Consider the following 16241-nt stretch of genomic DNA (forward strand, 5'->3'; position numbering starts at 1 on the left):
TACATACGCATACCCAAATCTGATTTTATATTGTTGAAGTCAGCCTAGTCTTTCCCTAGCTTTAGTTTGTTCTGAATCAGCCTATAAACCTAAATGTTAAAGCTTCTTCAAAGAAAACACAACCTTTTTCACAAGTTCCTAAAAGAACGTGTTGTTGTTTGAGGCTGCTGTTCATGTTTAATTATGTTCACTGATGATTATTCCATGCATCATGTATTAAAGTGAAGTTACTTAGCATTTAGTATTTCCCTTATTGCATTTGGTTTGTCAACAATTATTTCATTTAAAATGGGTGATGACATTCTGCCATTCTTGTTCCCTCACTTGACAATGAGGGAATGATAGTCATTAAGACATTTTAAACGTCATCCAGGTAGCTAGGTAACCCTGAGTATTTAAGGAGGTGAGAATAAAGACTGATCTTCTTTTAGTTGTAGACAAATATGAGATAGGTTAGATTGGATTAGTGAAAGAAGTATTTGAGAAGCTGTGGACATGTGTTTTGGAAGGTGTGCTAGGTGTATTGGTTGTAAGTTGCTCATCCTTGCCCTACTCAGCATTGTTGCCAACATTTTACTTTATTTTCCCAATGGAGAAACAAGATTTGCTTCTGAGCATCATCTCAGCAAATATGTGGAGTGCCTTCATGGCATTCTAGGTGGAGGCCTTTTGGTAAGTACAAGCTAGTGCATTCTTTCTTTATTTAGAAGCTACTTGGTATTGCTGTTTCTTTGCAATTTGATAAATTTATTTGTTGAATGTCTTGTCAGCAGGAGTCTCTGGAGTTGTATAAAAAAAAAATTAGCTGTATTGTACCATAGGTATTATTAGTTACTATTAATTGTCTTATCTGTAAATCTCTATCACTTTTGAGCTGAGAATTAGGATATAGGTTGTAGGCCCCAAATGCATTACTGGAACCAGACCTTTCAGCAGGACATGATTTATTTAAAGGATTAAATATAACATTTTTATTCTTTTAGTGAATATTCTCCTCTTTAATGTCCATAGACAACTAGTATTTAATTACATTTCCTTAATGAATGCTATCTAATATGTGGAAAGACAATAGCTATTCTTCTGTTTTAGTTCTTCATTCAGAGGAATCAAATAGCAGTTAGCAGAGCTTTACATGAGAGTAAAAGCCAAGGATGAAGAGCTGAATGTGTTTACTGTAAGAAATTGTTTAATCTGAAGCAATTACTTTCAATTTTTAATTTTTCAATTTTGTGGAGTAGATTGTAGCATATTTAAGTTCTCTAAATCTAGGCTCCCTTCTTCATTCACTTTTAGCAGTTCTCTTAGTTCCAAGGTCTCAGCAAATAACAGGTTGAAACCACTGCGTGCTAAGACTCTTGTGTGAGAAGCACTTTCAAGCTGTTACAGCCTTTTTGGAAGCTAGACTGAGGTTTAAAAAGGCTGAGCTTTCCACACAGACTGCTCTCTGTGAAATCAATGGAACTGTTTCTGAAACACACTCTTGCCAACCTCTTCTGCACCTGAAGCACTGGGGCTCAGAAAAAGGTTTCAGTAAAGGCTGTGACTAGTATGTGACTCTGCTTTTGTTCAGTAAATCTGCGTTGTTCATTGGTAACACTTTGTTCTTTATGGTTTTCTGAGGTATTTCTGGGTGTGGTACCTTTGTATAAGTGTTAATTAGTATTAAATCCTATTAGTGCTGGTGAGGAGTATACTTTATTTTATCAGCTCTGTGTTTGTTTCTGCTTCTTGATTTTATGCCAAAAGTTCTGGATTGTGTCTGCTTCATTGCTTTGCTCCTCTGTCTGAAAATTTTGTGGATGTGAAATCCTCAAAAAAGCTAGATGTCTGCAGTGAGGTGTTTGACGGAATTGGTTAGGATTCCCAAACTTACTACTACAGTTAGACTCATTTTCTCACACAGACAATAATAATTACTCTTCAGTAACGAGTCTCTGGAAACTTCACTGGTGGTGGTCATCTTGCTTTAAAAAAACACTTTTCTGAGACTTATCACTAGTTCTCTTTTGGCAGAAAGTAAATGCAGGGTTTTTTTTTTTAAGATTTGTTTTTTTTGCTGCATACAGCCTTTAGGGTGAACAAAAACATTTTAAAGTTGAAGCATCTCAGATAGCATTAATTCCAGAACACGATCTTAATCAACTGGCTTTTTGTGCACCTAAATGCTATTTATGCACAAAGTAGAAATGTATCTTTTCTGTTGTTGGTGCTACTGAGATGAGTAGTGAGATGTCTACTGCGTTAAATAGATGTCAAACTGGATAACATGTACAGGCCCCGCAACACTCTTCCAACAAGCAATGCAAGTGAATGCAGAGTGAGTACTGTGTTTTGTTTACCTTGTCTCTGTGGCAAAATGGAACAGAGAGTACTGTGGTTTGTTTGCCCCACTCCCAGGTGCTCATTCCAGCTGCAGTATTCATTGGCCTTCACAACGATGACTGCTGTGGGTGCTTTGGTCATGAGAACTGTGGGAAGAGCTGTGCGGTAAGTTAGCCTTCACACTGCAGTCCCAGACAATCCTCAGGATGCAGAGAAGGCTGTGCTCAGCGCTCACCTCTGTGTTTGTCCTGCAGATGCTGTCCTCAGCTCTGGCAGCCTGTGTTGGGATCCTTGGTTCTGGGTACTGTATAATCATTTCAGCACTGGGTTTGTCTCAGGGACCATATTGTTTTACCCATGTAGAAAGAAACTGGATCTATCCTTTCACTGAATCCTCTGGAGGGTAAGTTGTCTGTTCCTCAGTACATCTTTCTACATGTACAAGTAGTTTTTATTTTATTTCTGAACCTTCCAGCAATGCTCAGTAACAACATAACAAGGTCCATTCATAAGTTTATGCTCCTTATTCACTGAGAACTAAGCAGATGGGATTGTAGTTGCTCACACCACTGTAGTTTAAAACAAAATAAATTTAAATCCTCAGTTTTATGTATCTGAATATGCTGATTGTGACATTAAGTATCTGAAGGAAGTACAAAAGAGTGCTCTTAATACAAGCTGGTAAAGGATACTTGAAAGTAACTGAGTGATGCAGTTAAAATATTGTCTGTGGTAATGTATGGTGGAGGAGATTATCCGGTATAGGTCTCTCTCAATATAAAAAGGTAGATATATCTCCATATATATGTTAGGGGGGTTGGACTTGATGATCTCTTGAGGTCCCTTCCAACCCCTATGATTCTATGATATCACATACTGTTTATGTGAGCGTAAAATGTACTGATTTAGGACTTTGAGGACATCAACTTTGAGCCACATCAAAATCCTTTGCAGTATAGATTTTGAATTTTACATTTCAGTAGCATCTCTTTTCCACCACCTCTCTCAACTGTGTCTGAGTATAGAATAGCTGAATTAATTATTTGCTCTTGGCACATTGGTGCTTATGTTCTGACAAACTGGAAGAGGAGGAGCTGCTGGAATCTACTCCAGTACCCCCTCTGAATTTATTCCATGTGTGACAAGTGCAGATTAGGCATGCGGAGGCCCAGCGGCAGCAGCACATAAAATGGAGCGACCCATTGGCTTCAAATCTTTAACTGCTATCTTTAAAGGCTCTATCCTGGAAAATTATGTGTTTGTTTCAAGAAGTAGTTCTGCTCTTTCAACTGTCTTGAGATTGTATCTTTGATCAATAATATAAGGTTTTGCCTTTCTAAATCAGGTGTTTTAAAAGAAATTACGACTTGACCAAAATGTGTAATTCATAATTCAGCATGTGCTTAAACAGAGCACGATTGGAAGGGAATCTTGTGCCCTTAGATTTTTGTATTCCCACAGAGTGATTATCCTTAATGCAATTGTGTACCAGATGAAGTTTTTACTACTGGATAGTAATCATTCTAATCTGGCACGATTTTACCATACTTTCATTTGACCTGTACAGGTACTTGTTGGAATATCATGAGTGGTCTAAATGTCAAGAACCTCGAAACATCGTGCAGTGGAATGTCACTCTCTTTTCCATTCTCCTAGTCTTGGGAGGAATAGAGTTCATTCTGTGCTCCATACAGATAGTCAACGGTATTCTGGGAGGAGTGTGTAGACTGTGTTGCGGCAATGACGAGGTAAGACATTTTTTCAACTAGTTACCACTGTGTTTATCAGAAAGTTAAGAAAGTTAAACACTATTGCTACTGATGCTACTGCAGAGGCTTAGCAGCTATTTTTCAGACATTCTTAAGCAACAACTGAGTGTATAATTTATTTGTATTTTTTAATGTGACCCTGTTGTGTTCAGCATTTTCATGTAGTGTTTGACCACATGCATTTACCTATTTGCTCAGCTGTCTACAGTGAAGTTAGTCTTCATGTGAACTGGAAGGAGCACATGTACACTGTGGTACATGTGGTCATCAGCAATATGTAGGTAATATAACAAGAATAGATATCTTAGGCTGGCAGGAACTTTGTTGTAGTCTAAGCCATTATTGCACAGTGTGACAGAGCTGTGTGCTAGGCTGCTTCTTCCAGTTATGTCACTTTAGCCACATAGTTTGCTCTCAGCAGCAGATAGACTACTGAGAATATGTATATGTAATAAAAACAGCAGCTTAGTAAATGCAGGATAAGAGGAGGAATTAAACTGCACATACATAGTAAAGCTTGCAGACAGATCTGAAGGGCTTTTTGAAGGTTTGCTTTTGTATGTTTTTGGGTTTTATGTATGAGGAAGGGGAATTTCCTCCAAGTTTCTTTAGTGTCTTGTTAGACACTTTGAGACTTTAGTTAAAATCAGTCTGTAGCAGAAATGCTGAGTCACAGCTTGAAGCATTGATTGAGCACCTGGTGAGAAGGCAGGACCAGCCCAGGGGAGCTCAGGTACATGCAAAGGGCTGGAGCCAGGAATCCACTCCTGCCCAGGCCTCTTAAGGGTTGGCAGTGGAGCTAAGGGTGTCTTGCTGGAGATCCCTGCCTACCTGAGCCCCTCCAAGGGTATGCAGTTTTTTTTCCTTTGTTTCTGTGTCCATGGCTGCTGCATTTGAGCTTATCCTCACTTGCTGCAGCCTATGATTTCACTACCCCACTATTATTGCTGTGCATTCCATCACATTATAGCATTGCACACTCTCATAGATGTAGCATTGGAACATGTACATGTTACAGCCAAGAGCATTTTTTGACATGGTTGAAAGTCCTGTCTCTTTGAAAGCATTACTGTCTTCTGTTTCCTATCTTCCATGCTTTTACTGGAGTTTACAAGGCTGTGCTGTGGCTGTTTGGATCTGGTTGGGTTAATTTTAGCTTTTACAGTTATATACGATATTAGAGTTCTTGCACTTAATGTGTTTGTTTCTTTTTGTTTTCCTCACAGACACTTTCTTGCTAGAACACCAGAAAATGGGTTGAAGTTGGTGCATATGCATGGTGCACTGAGTATCCTGTGTTGTTTTCTTTTTTTTTTTTAATATTGTATGTATGCTAAAATGCACAGTTTGTTGTCAGACTGCGCGGTCACCATCAATTTAACTAACATAGGGCCAGCCTATATTGTTGAATTCATATGTGTGTTTTCTACTGACCTGCCTGCATCTAAAGTCAAAATGACCTATTCTGGTCTGTTTCATAGGAGTATAGACAACAGGGGTCAATAAAGATTTTTTTTTTTTGTAGTCACACAACAGCTCTTTACTTCATGCTGCTTTCCCAGTAAAGTTGCATTTTTCACTCTGATGTTGAAATGAACACAAACTGAATCTTGTCTGCCCTGAAAATAAATGAATTCTCAACTGGAACAACAAATAAAGCAACAGTAAAGTATGGATGACCAAGGGCAACAATAAACTTATGCTTTTAAAGAAAAACCTGGAAAAGTATCAGGATATTAAAGTGTGGATTTTTCTTCTCCTGTTTCAAATTAAGGTTTGTATTAAAATTACCCAGCAGCTGTCAGTGCTTCTGCCCATGCTGAAGCTGTTTTCTTGGAAAAGTTAATGGTGGCATAGATCATAGATACAAAACTGAGGGGAAACTTCTTTACTTCAAGTCCCTGCCAACCCCTGTGATTCTGAGAAGTTATAGCCTACTTTTTCCATTCAGCAGATACTCAGACTAAGAGATAACTCCTATGAACAATAGTCCATACTGCTCACCACCTGACTACCAAGTCTTGAAACAAAAATCAGGGGTCTGGGTTCTTCTTTCTAGCCTTGACCAGCAGGCCCCCAGACATGGCAGTATAGTTCAAATGTTGATCAGCATTGATAGGCTAATCTGAAATATTATTCTTCACAAATAAGCAACCTGGAGGCAGTATCCAAAGATCCTGTGCAAGACTGAATTTTATCTTGCTGCATAGTGGAGCAAATGTTTTACCCCACAGTAAAGTAAATATGAATAATGCGCTGCCAGCAGCATTACTGGCAAGGTCAGTATGCTACTAAGCAGTGGCATTTTTCAAGTGAAAAAACAAAACATGACATGGCATTGGTTTCAAAAAAATGAGACTGATTACTATTACTTCTCTACTTGGCAATCTAGTAGATAATGTCATCTTTGAAAATGGAAAAGTTAATTTCTGTCTGTGGGGAAAAAGAATTTCCCACAGGTGTCAGTGCCTATTTAGTACTACTTTTAACTAGGAGTGTGGCCTTTAAAAGTAGCCAGAAACTTTAAGTTTTTCTCAGTCTCTCTTCCCATCCAACTCCATCACATACAGAAATGTCTCTGTTAAAGGAGATTAAATGAAAATGGGAAATTGCACACACAAATGCATAGCAGCAAAAAAAAACCCTCCTCAATAGTAGGAGTTTGTGTTTAGAAACTCAGCGTAAGTAGTTCTTGCAGTATCATTCATTTATACATGAAATATGCAGAACTAGTTGAGGGCACTCTAGTATAGCTTCTGCATGCTGTATTTATTCCTGTCTTGCTTTGTCGTGGGAAAGAAGATGTGCATGTATGCATACACACTCAGTTCCTTATTGCTATGCAGTTATCATAGGATCATAGAACCACAAGGTTGGAAATAACCTACAAGATCGTCCAGTCCAGCCGTCCTTCCATCACCATTGCTGCCACTAGCACTAAACCATATCTTGTAGCTCCTCATCCTGGCACCTCATGAACACTGTTTGGGATGGAGACTCCACCACCTCCCTGGGAATGACTCCCTGATGTCCGTATATGAAAAAGCACTTTGAAAGAAGATCTGCAAGTTTAAACTGGGTGTGAAATGAGGGGTAGGAGGAAAAGGAAAAAATAATTTGATGGACTATGGTGTAATTCCCAGAAAAGATTTTTTACTTATATACTCACATAATTATTGCTTGTATTTCTGACATTAATAATTAGAGATCTGAAACAAGGTTAAACATGACCATGAACAGAACAATTAGGGGAGAGTTTAAAAGTAAAACCTCAGGTCCGTGTAACACCACTGATGTCACCACTCAGTGTTCATGTTGCTGTTGTTAAAATAAGCTTCTTGAACTCCTTCAGTGCTTAATGGCTAAGGCAGAGTTTGGGGAGTCTTGTTAGTCATGTTGTAGAAAAACAGTTGTTTTGGATTATATTCCTTTCAGTTAGCAGAGAGGAGTCCTTCATCCAAAGTAAACAAAGGGTTTTCAGTAATGAGCTCAGTGTGGACTCTTGGATATTGACAGCAACAGGAAATCAGCTCTTGCAACACTTAATAAGATATTAGAGAAACTAATTGCCAATCTTGCTTAATACTTGGTGTAAAATGGTGGTGTCCTGTTGTAGCAGTAGAGTGTGTCAGTAGCAAAACACTCCTTGATATGACGTTTGCAGAGCTCAGTTTAAATATAAAGTAATTCATGCCATGTGTTAGTACAGCTGCAGAGTGAATGCTATTTCAGGTGTCATTTTCTAAGTAAGTTTCTTCTAAACAGAACAGATTATTATGGGAAATTGTCCAGTCAGTAGTAATTTTGCCTTTTTTTTTAAGGGAAAAAAGGGGAGGAGGGGGGGGGGGGGGGTTTGACCTATTAGATGACCTAATAATAACTTGTAATAAAAATCAGTTCTGGGTTCTGATGTGACTACTTTTAATTCAGCTATTTTCCATTACCAGTAAGGTACAGTACTGATGCCACATCTGTGAGTCTGACAGGGAAGGTTTGTCACTGGTTCCAGTTAGAGGGAGGCCTGAAAACATGCCCATGTTTGTCAGAGAATAAAAAGAGGAAATATGGGAAGAACTTCAGAGTAATGTCTGAGGACTTGAAAGTGAAATCTCTTGGAAAAAGGGGGGGAAACGGAGATTCACAGCAGGTAGTGGAAAAAAATAGTGCAGTTGCATGGGTACCACCATGCCCATTTCCTTGGGAAACCTCATTCAAAGCAGTGGGAAGGAATTAAAACATGTAACTCAAATAACTTCTGAGAGAGTGAGAGAAGTGTAACACATGCACAGCCTAAACCAGCTTGTGAGAAAACAGAAGGAATATATGTAATGGCATCATTGATTCTAAAAGATCCCCAATTCTTTCTCTGATGTTGAACTTATTATTAAGTAAACTTTAAGCTTGATCTTTAATTAGTTTTCTGATGACTTACCAGGGCAAGGAAGGAAGGTATGGGTTATGCTTTGACATTCATACAGCTCTGACTCTGTTGTACTGGAATGGACACTTAGTAGGGCTATCAGAATGATGACAAATGAAAATGAAGAAAGTGCCTGGTTCCTGCTTTTCACAGTCTAAAGCCACAAATGCATTTCAGAAAGCAGCCAGAGCTTTTGTTATGTAAGGTCAGATCTGTAGTCATACATTCTCAGGTGTAAATACAGAATAAAACAACATGAAAAATAGCAGTATTTACCTCATCAAACAGTTCAGTTTCATCATTCAGTTGAACATAATAATATGTGATTATATCTGCCTGGCAGTTTGTAGCTGGTGTTGTTTGGGTTTCTGTGCCAACTGTGATGTGCCCAAGACTCAGGTTGGTATTTCTGGAGGGTTGCCTCACATTAGCAGCCAGTGCTGGGCTCCACTGGAGCTCTCATGCGCAGTCCAATGTTGAAGGGACCTCTGTTTCCTTCAGATTGTCTTGCTGCAGTTTTCTAATAGTAATAGCTATTGCTCTTAGGCCAGTATCTGCCGAGTTTCAGTGTTAATTCCATGAACTTTGTGGCAGTGTGGATTTTCTGTGCAGATGCTTGACGTTTGTTGAACAGCCCCCTGCTCCATGTAAGGCTGGAAAAATTGTTGCTACAGTGATGATGAATAATCTGCCTCACACCACAGAACAGCTGCACAGGAATCCATTTTAGCAGCAGGAGTGTATTTCTAAGCAGTCACTAGGAAATGAGATTTTTTATGTTCCTTCCTGAGTTTAACTTGCAGACATATTTCATTAGGAAGATCATTAAGGAGGATCTTTGAGAAGGGAAACTGCTACTTAAAGACATATGCTGAGAAAGGACGAATAGTTTAGACAGCAGAATTTGCCTATTGTTCTGCCAACCATTAAGCAACTCTGTAGCAGTGGAGTCATAGCCTGGTTACCAGGTCCTTCTGAATATGAAGTGACTGAATCAGAGGAGGCCAGAACACTTTTCCTATTTAAATCCTTGTAATTTTTTGTTAACTTAGAAGAGCAAAACTTTTAATATTCTTGAGAGATGGCTTTAGAAACATGTGGAAGCTGTTTGAGCTGTCTGCTGGTCCCTCTTGCGCTTTGGAGTATTGTTGTTAATGTACTTTTATACTTCCCTAATGGGAATCCTTCATATGTTGCTAGTTACCAGCATCCCAACTACGTATGGTATTTTGAAGGCATCTGTTTCTCAGGTGTGATGGTAAGTGCTGATTTTATGGATTTTTAATGGCTTGCAATTCTACTGCAAATAATCTTCAGTTATTGTGCAGTGACATAATTACGGTTTTAAAGAAAATATGTATTTCTTTCTTGAAACACTATGGGCAGAAATCTTAATTAATCTGAAAAAAATTGAGAATATGTTAATTACATGCTGTGTATGCTACTTTATTTTGTGCATGTGATTTTGTAAGGTTGATTTATTTTTCCTGTTGGCTTTTTGGTAACGTGTAATTTACACTTGTGTTAATTGAGTCATGCACTATTTTGATTTATTCCTTTATGGACTTAGAATTAAAGCTCTTTAGCAAGGCAAAGCAAAGATTTATAAAAGCCTATCATAACTGTCAAGATGTTTTTAAGGTGTGCATACAGAGGAGTGGATACAGTTCACAGTGTCACTGTCATTAGGCTAAATACAGAGAGTTGTCTCACTGTGACTGGTGTAGCTGGATTTTCCCCGTTATATTTGTAATATGCTCATCTGCAGTAATAATATGACAGTGCCTACATGCTGTTCACCAGGTTCATAAGGAACTGTAGCCTCAGGAAAAGAAAGTAGTAAAGTGATAAAAGTGTGCACACAAAATCAGTATTTGAAAGGGACAAATATGCATGAGTAAGGTGTTTTTTTTAAGTTGCTGAACCTGGAGAGATATTAAAACTTTATTTCTGTAATTGTGTATTCTTGATAAAACAGAAGAAAACCTAATTTTTTCAAGCACAGGGAAAAGCATATCATGCAAGGAATTGTAATGGAAAAGCATAGTTGGAAAATTTAGCAAAAAAGTTAATTGCAAAATATGCATTCATACTTTGAAACACTTTTAGCTTCTTGATCTTTAACAGTTTATTACTAGCATGTATATTTTCCTGTTAAACAAACAGGGCAACAAGTGAAAGCAGTTTGCACGGAGGGGCATCAAGTATACTTGGAATCTGTTGTCCTAGGTGTGGAAACACAGTCCTACTGTTCATCATGGACTGGTTCATACTGCATTGGAGCAGGGGGAAGCTCTGGAGCACCTGCAATACATTAATTTAAATGTATTGGAAGAGAAATGATTTCACATGGGTCCCTGATCAACAACATGCCTTTGAACAAATAAATTAGGAGATGCTGTAGCCTTTGGGCCAGTCTGGACAGGACAAGATGTAAAGAATATGCTTTACACTGCAGCAGGGGAGAGTGGTCCCACTTGGAGCCTCTGACAGAAAGCTCCAGGGAAGACTCAGGTCAACTCCTATGGTTTTGGAGCTGAGGATACAGAGGATCCAAGGCCCACTATATTCCAACTGAAAAAGAGATATTGGCAGCATATGAAGGGGTTCGAGCTGCTTCAGAAGTGGTTGGTACTGAAGCACATCTCTTGGCTGTGAGAGATCAGTGTGGGGCTTTAGTCAGCATGTTTTGCCGGAGCTCATCCCAACAGTAAAAGTGCAAATGTCAGCAAAGCTTCAGGTGGCTCATATTTTATATATTTCCAAATAGTGGATTACCTAAAATGCTGTTATGGCTGATAATAACCATTGTATTTCTGAGTTAGCTTTTAGATCTTTCTTCTTGCAGTTTTTTACTGGCAGCCCTTTCAAGTGACAAATCCAGGGCCTTCTTCATTTTTCCAAATGGTTTCAAAAACGCTGCTGTCTCATATTTCCTCATTCAAAGGAGTGCCTTTCTGAGTGGCAACTTGTGATTCTGGAGTCCAAATCTTATTTATTGAAATTCTAGTATCAGGTTTAAATAATCCAATAAGAAAATGGAAGTTCATCATACTACTGACTTCTTTTTAGCACGTGTGTTGGTAAGGAAGATGGTTTCTTGATCTGTGTACCTGTCAGGAAGAAGCCATTGAATTGATGTGTTCATACCAATAAAATATCCTTTGTTTCATTGATATTGATTCTTATGAGCTTAGCTTTATTTTTTCTATTTCACTGATACAGCTGTGTCCACGCCTGTAACATGTCATTGGGATGGGAGATGTTATTCTTTGACCTAGTAAACACAGTTCTGTTCCATGGTGCTTCAAAACAGCTTGAAAATCTAAACAGGGTACAACAGATGCAGACCCCACCTTGCAGAAGTGGAAGAGAATTTGGCTCACCACAGCTGCAGTTGTTTCACTCACTGTGTTCCCTTGCAGATTCTTCTGTTGGCAGTAATTCTCATAGCACTGGAGTGTAATGCATTCTATCAGTGCTGCCAGACTGAGAGCTGTAACAAAACCTACAGAGTGAGTCTATCTTTTAATTTTGTTTGTCTCTGACGTTTGTTCTCCATGGCTTCCTGCTCCTGTGTTTCTAGTACATCCTTCTCCTCTGCTCTGGTTCTCCTGCTTTTCACAGAGAACAATTCTGAGTCAGGTTGAGAGGTCACAGAAAGGGCAGCTCTTTCCTGTTGATGCATATACAGGACGGAAAAAAAATCTGTAAAATAAAATAAAATAGAAAGGCTGGAGTGTTTTAACAGATTCCCCCAACTAAATAGCTTCATCTTGTTGTTTGTGTTATTTATAAGGGCTTTTTTTTTTCTTTTTTTTTCCAGTACCAACTCAATATGCAGTATCTGGGATGCAGACATGTTTAATAGGTGCTTGTATTCCTCTTGCATTCTGGGATACTGTTTTGTAGGAATGCAAGTTTAAAAAAAGATCAGTATTTAACCGATAGTTATGAAATTGCCTTATACTCTGTCTTAATCTTTATTCTGTATGTACATGCTTACTGATCGTTGCCTAGTATTTTTCTCTCAGTAGTGAAGACTGGGACAACCACATGTGAAATTCACCCCAAGGGAGTATGTTGGCAGGGAGAATGACTGCATGTGATGACTGCCCTCATACAGTAACATTTTTTTTCTCTTCAGAGCTTTATTTCAATTGTTCTAGCCATGCTTGGAGTTTCTTTCTCTGGATACAGTTGTATCATTTTTACCTTGGGGTTGATCCAAGGCCCCTTCTGCAATTCATCAAGTGGATGGGATTACATCTTCAGAGACACTGTTGGAGGGTAAGAAACATCAGTTTTAACTAGTAGTATAAACCATTCATCAAAACAACAGACAAATTCTCTCAGAATGTTGCACAAAATGGCACAGTCTCTTGAACACAAAACCTGTACTATAAGAGTTTTTCAAGTTGTTCAATGAGCAACAGAATCTTCAAAGAAAGGTATTTGCCTCCTAATGGCAAATGCCTAAATGTAAGAATATTTCTGCTGATCAGGCACGGAGGTCTATAGCTTTGTCTGGTGGTGATCACAACCATGTGTAGTACAGAAAACAAGATTAGATTCAGTGTAGATGTATTACTTCTACAGTGTACTCTAAAATTCCTTAAGTTCTTAGCTCAAAGATTATAGAATGGCATTTTTATATTTAAGAACTCAATAGGTTTCCCTTTTAACACCTAAATTCAATCAGATCTGCAGTTTGATCTTTGGAAGGTCATGCATACAGCTGCCATGTCTTGTAGAACACCTAAGCAAAGTGTTTTTGATGTCTCAAACTCCAGAAGCTTGAAATATTTCATAAGGTCAGTAAAGTAGAGATGCTTCCACAAGATTTTACAATCTCCCTTTGGAAAGACGTGACTTTTTCAAGGCATGTGATGCCATGCTTTTCCAGATGCATATGAATGCACTGAGGATTAAATTTGTCAGTGAATCATAGGCACATTTCCTCAGCATAAAACAGTAGTTCCTGTAATACAGGCATAGCCATCTCTAACTTCAGTCAGCTCTATTTCAACACCATGAAATGAATCCTGCAGTCTCTGTTATGTATTCCCAGCATTACCATCCCATTTGGAAATACATGTGGGAGCTTGATTTTAACTTAAAGGGCCAGGTGCTGAACAATGCACTCAAAATTATGAATGTTTGGGAAATAAACAACCATCACTGAGCAAGTGGTCTGAACTAAGCTTCTTGCAGTGAACCTCCAGGCTATAGCATGTCCCAGTTAAAAGGGCACAGCTGGCATGTGCCATTTCTCAAGGAAGCAAAATGTGGCTCTGGATGTTGCTCATGGTGACACACCTCAGTTGCCATCCAGGCTGCATGCATTGGTCAGAATGATGACATTTGGGTGTTCTTTCCCTTTTCACAGTAGTTATGTCATCTAGATAGACATAATCAAAAGCTGAAGTTAAATGAGGGAAGGAAGTCCCTTCTTTAGAATCTTCTAAAGAAGATTCTAAAGAAGCTTCTGCCATTTGGAAAAAAGAAAAAAAAAAAAAGTCAATGTCTTTCTAACATTTAGGTGTCTTACTGGGAAGTTTATGAAGCATATGAGGAACACAACTCTTTATTCAGCTGAGTTTGGCAAATTTATCTAGGACTTACTCTACTGTAACAGAAGACCAGACTCTGGCTCCTAAACTTTAAGCATATAAGGCCTAGTATGGGCTTTCTATATAGTAAAATAATATGTATTTGGATTTAATTGTAAAAATAACATTTAATTTGCCTCACATTGCTTACTCTCTAATAGGTACCTCACAGATTACTCTGCTTGGTCTCAATGTGCTGAACCTGCTAATGTAGTGGAATGGACCATCATTTTACTCTCTATTCTGATGGCTCTTAGTGGACTGCAGTTGGTCATCTGTTTTCTTAAAGTGGCTGTTGAGCTGAAACGTACACTATGTGGGACCTATTCTGTTTTTATTCAGGTAACAAAAGACATGAGGTCATTTCTTCAGCATCTTAAAAGTCAGTTTAGCTTCAGCAGTTTCTATCTGTGTAAGATGTTCCCTCTCGGTTTATGCATTCTCTTTGATACTGCACATTTATTAACAGAAGGTATGTGCTGATAGTAAATCTACAGCCTACAGGTATCCAGAGATGGCTGACTGCTCACTCTAACCTTTAAGGCTACAATTAAAGAGAAAATGTGGCTGACAATTTTATTCCCATGTCAGCAAAAGCTTTCTTCTAACATTCAGTTGAGTGCACGTTGAGTTTAGGTTTGGAGATGGATGTTTAAATCAAACATCTTATATGTTAGCTTGAGCTGAAAACAAACAAACAAAAGGCAGGCCTTACACTTCCTTTCTTTTTGTTTGCAGGCTGGGATTCTCTGAAAATGGCAAAATGCTGAACCACTGTGTTTTCATAAAGAAAAGCTATTTTCTTAGCTGTCTAGTTGTCTCTGGCAGTGACTACTTTTTTTTTTTCACTCTCAAGTTTGTTCTGACAGTAGGGAGGTTTGAATACTGTGGAACTCCTTTTGTAGTAAAACCATCTTTTTGGAATAAACCGCTGTATTTATAGATATAAAATCTCTTTGTTTAGAAAATCAGAGTATTAGTTGTTCTGAAAGAGCCTGATTCAAAGTCTAGTGTGGCAGGAGATTCTTTCTTGAGAATTAGTGTGCTGGATGAAACCATGGTTTCTACATGCCTACATTTTAGTTACAGATGGACCATGATGGTCATGACAGACAGTAGACCATCCAAGTTTTCTGTCCTAGAAGCATATTAACTGTACAAAGCAATTTATGAAAAAAAGTCTAGTCTTACTGAGGTGAGGCATCGATACCTGACTGAAGATGAGATATGCGTCTCTGAAGTCAGCCAACCTAGTTAGTCTGCCTTAGTAGGTGTGCTGAGTTTCTTCTTTTTCACTCAAGAGGCAGGCCTTTTTTTTTTTTTAATCAAGTATTATGAGAATTTAAGAAATATATGAGGAAACCCTGTGAACAGCAAGTGCTGTCTTACTAGTACTCTGTAAATATCCTGACCTTGCTGCAGCAGAAGGCTAACACTATTGCCAATAAAAATCAGAAATTCAGTAATTTAATTCTGTTTCAAGACAATTTTGATATTTTTTTCATTGATAATTGTCTGGCAGATATTTTGAAAAGCTGCTTTCTTTCTGTGGGATTTCAATAATATATTTTAATTGTTTAGCTTCTATTAAGTTGAAAGAAGTAATAAAAAATTACTGATGTTTATGAATGGATCTGCTCTTTCGGATGACAACTCAAGCTGGCGTGGATGTTCAGAGATACGTGCTAAAAAGGCATGATGGCAAAATGGGGATTCTGCAACAGCACACTGGTTTTTTCCCTAGGCATAGATATGTATCATATCATGTAACTGCTTAAATGGTAATCTCACATTCTTACAGATTTATGAATATTGTTTGAGGAGAGATGACAAAACAAACCCCACAGACTTAACAACCAGCTGTTCCTTCTTCCCAGTATCTTGTTGATTTTGTGCCTGATAAACAATAGAGTTGCTTGTTTTGAAGAAGTTTGAAAAAAGGTTTTGGTTTGGATAAAAACTAGTACGTGAGGAGCATACATTCAGAGTAGAAAACCCCTAGAACTGCAAAATATTGCTAAGGTGAAGAGCCCTGTTTCAACCAGGAAATCAAACAGTGTTATACTTGGATCAAAATATACTTCCAGATTAGTGATGGGGAAAATAAAAGCTTATTTT

The 16241-nt window shown here is 38.2% G+C and overlaps 2 protein-coding genes across 2 annotated transcripts; both read left to right on the forward strand.

Annotated features, from left to right (window-relative positions):
* Positions 1 to 433: 433 nt before the first annotated feature.
* On the forward strand, positions 434 to 5402 carry TM4SF1 (transmembrane 4 L six family member 1). Its single transcript, XM_065748298.1, has 5 exons — positions 434 to 672; positions 2398 to 2487; positions 2577 to 2725; positions 3890 to 4070; positions 5318 to 5402. The coding sequence occupies exons 1-5, from the start codon at positions 496 to 498 to the stop codon at positions 5330 to 5332; spliced, it is 612 nt and encodes a 203-aa protein (XP_065604370.1). The 5' UTR covers positions 434 to 495; the 3' UTR covers positions 5333 to 5402.
* A 3925-nt stretch (positions 5403 to 9327) lies between these two features.
* Positions 9328 to 15752, forward strand: TM4SF18 (transmembrane 4 L six family member 18). The gene is made up of 5 exons (XM_065748299.1): positions 9328 to 9769; positions 11937 to 12026; positions 12659 to 12801; positions 14285 to 14465; positions 14862 to 15752. The coding sequence occupies exons 1-5, from the start codon at positions 9593 to 9595 to the stop codon at positions 14874 to 14876; spliced, it is 606 nt and encodes a 201-aa protein (XP_065604371.1). The 5' UTR covers positions 9328 to 9592; the 3' UTR covers positions 14877 to 15752.
* The last annotated feature ends 489 nt before the right edge of the window (positions 15753 to 16241 follow it).

Source organism: Cyrtonyx montezumae, unplaced genomic scaffold, assembly GCF_038088225.1.
Source record: "Cyrtonyx montezumae isolate F1298 unplaced genomic scaffold, pur_monq_1.0 scaffold_5, whole genome shotgun sequence".
Taxonomy (NCBI): domain Eukaryota; kingdom Metazoa; phylum Chordata; class Aves; order Galliformes; family Odontophoridae; genus Cyrtonyx; species Cyrtonyx montezumae.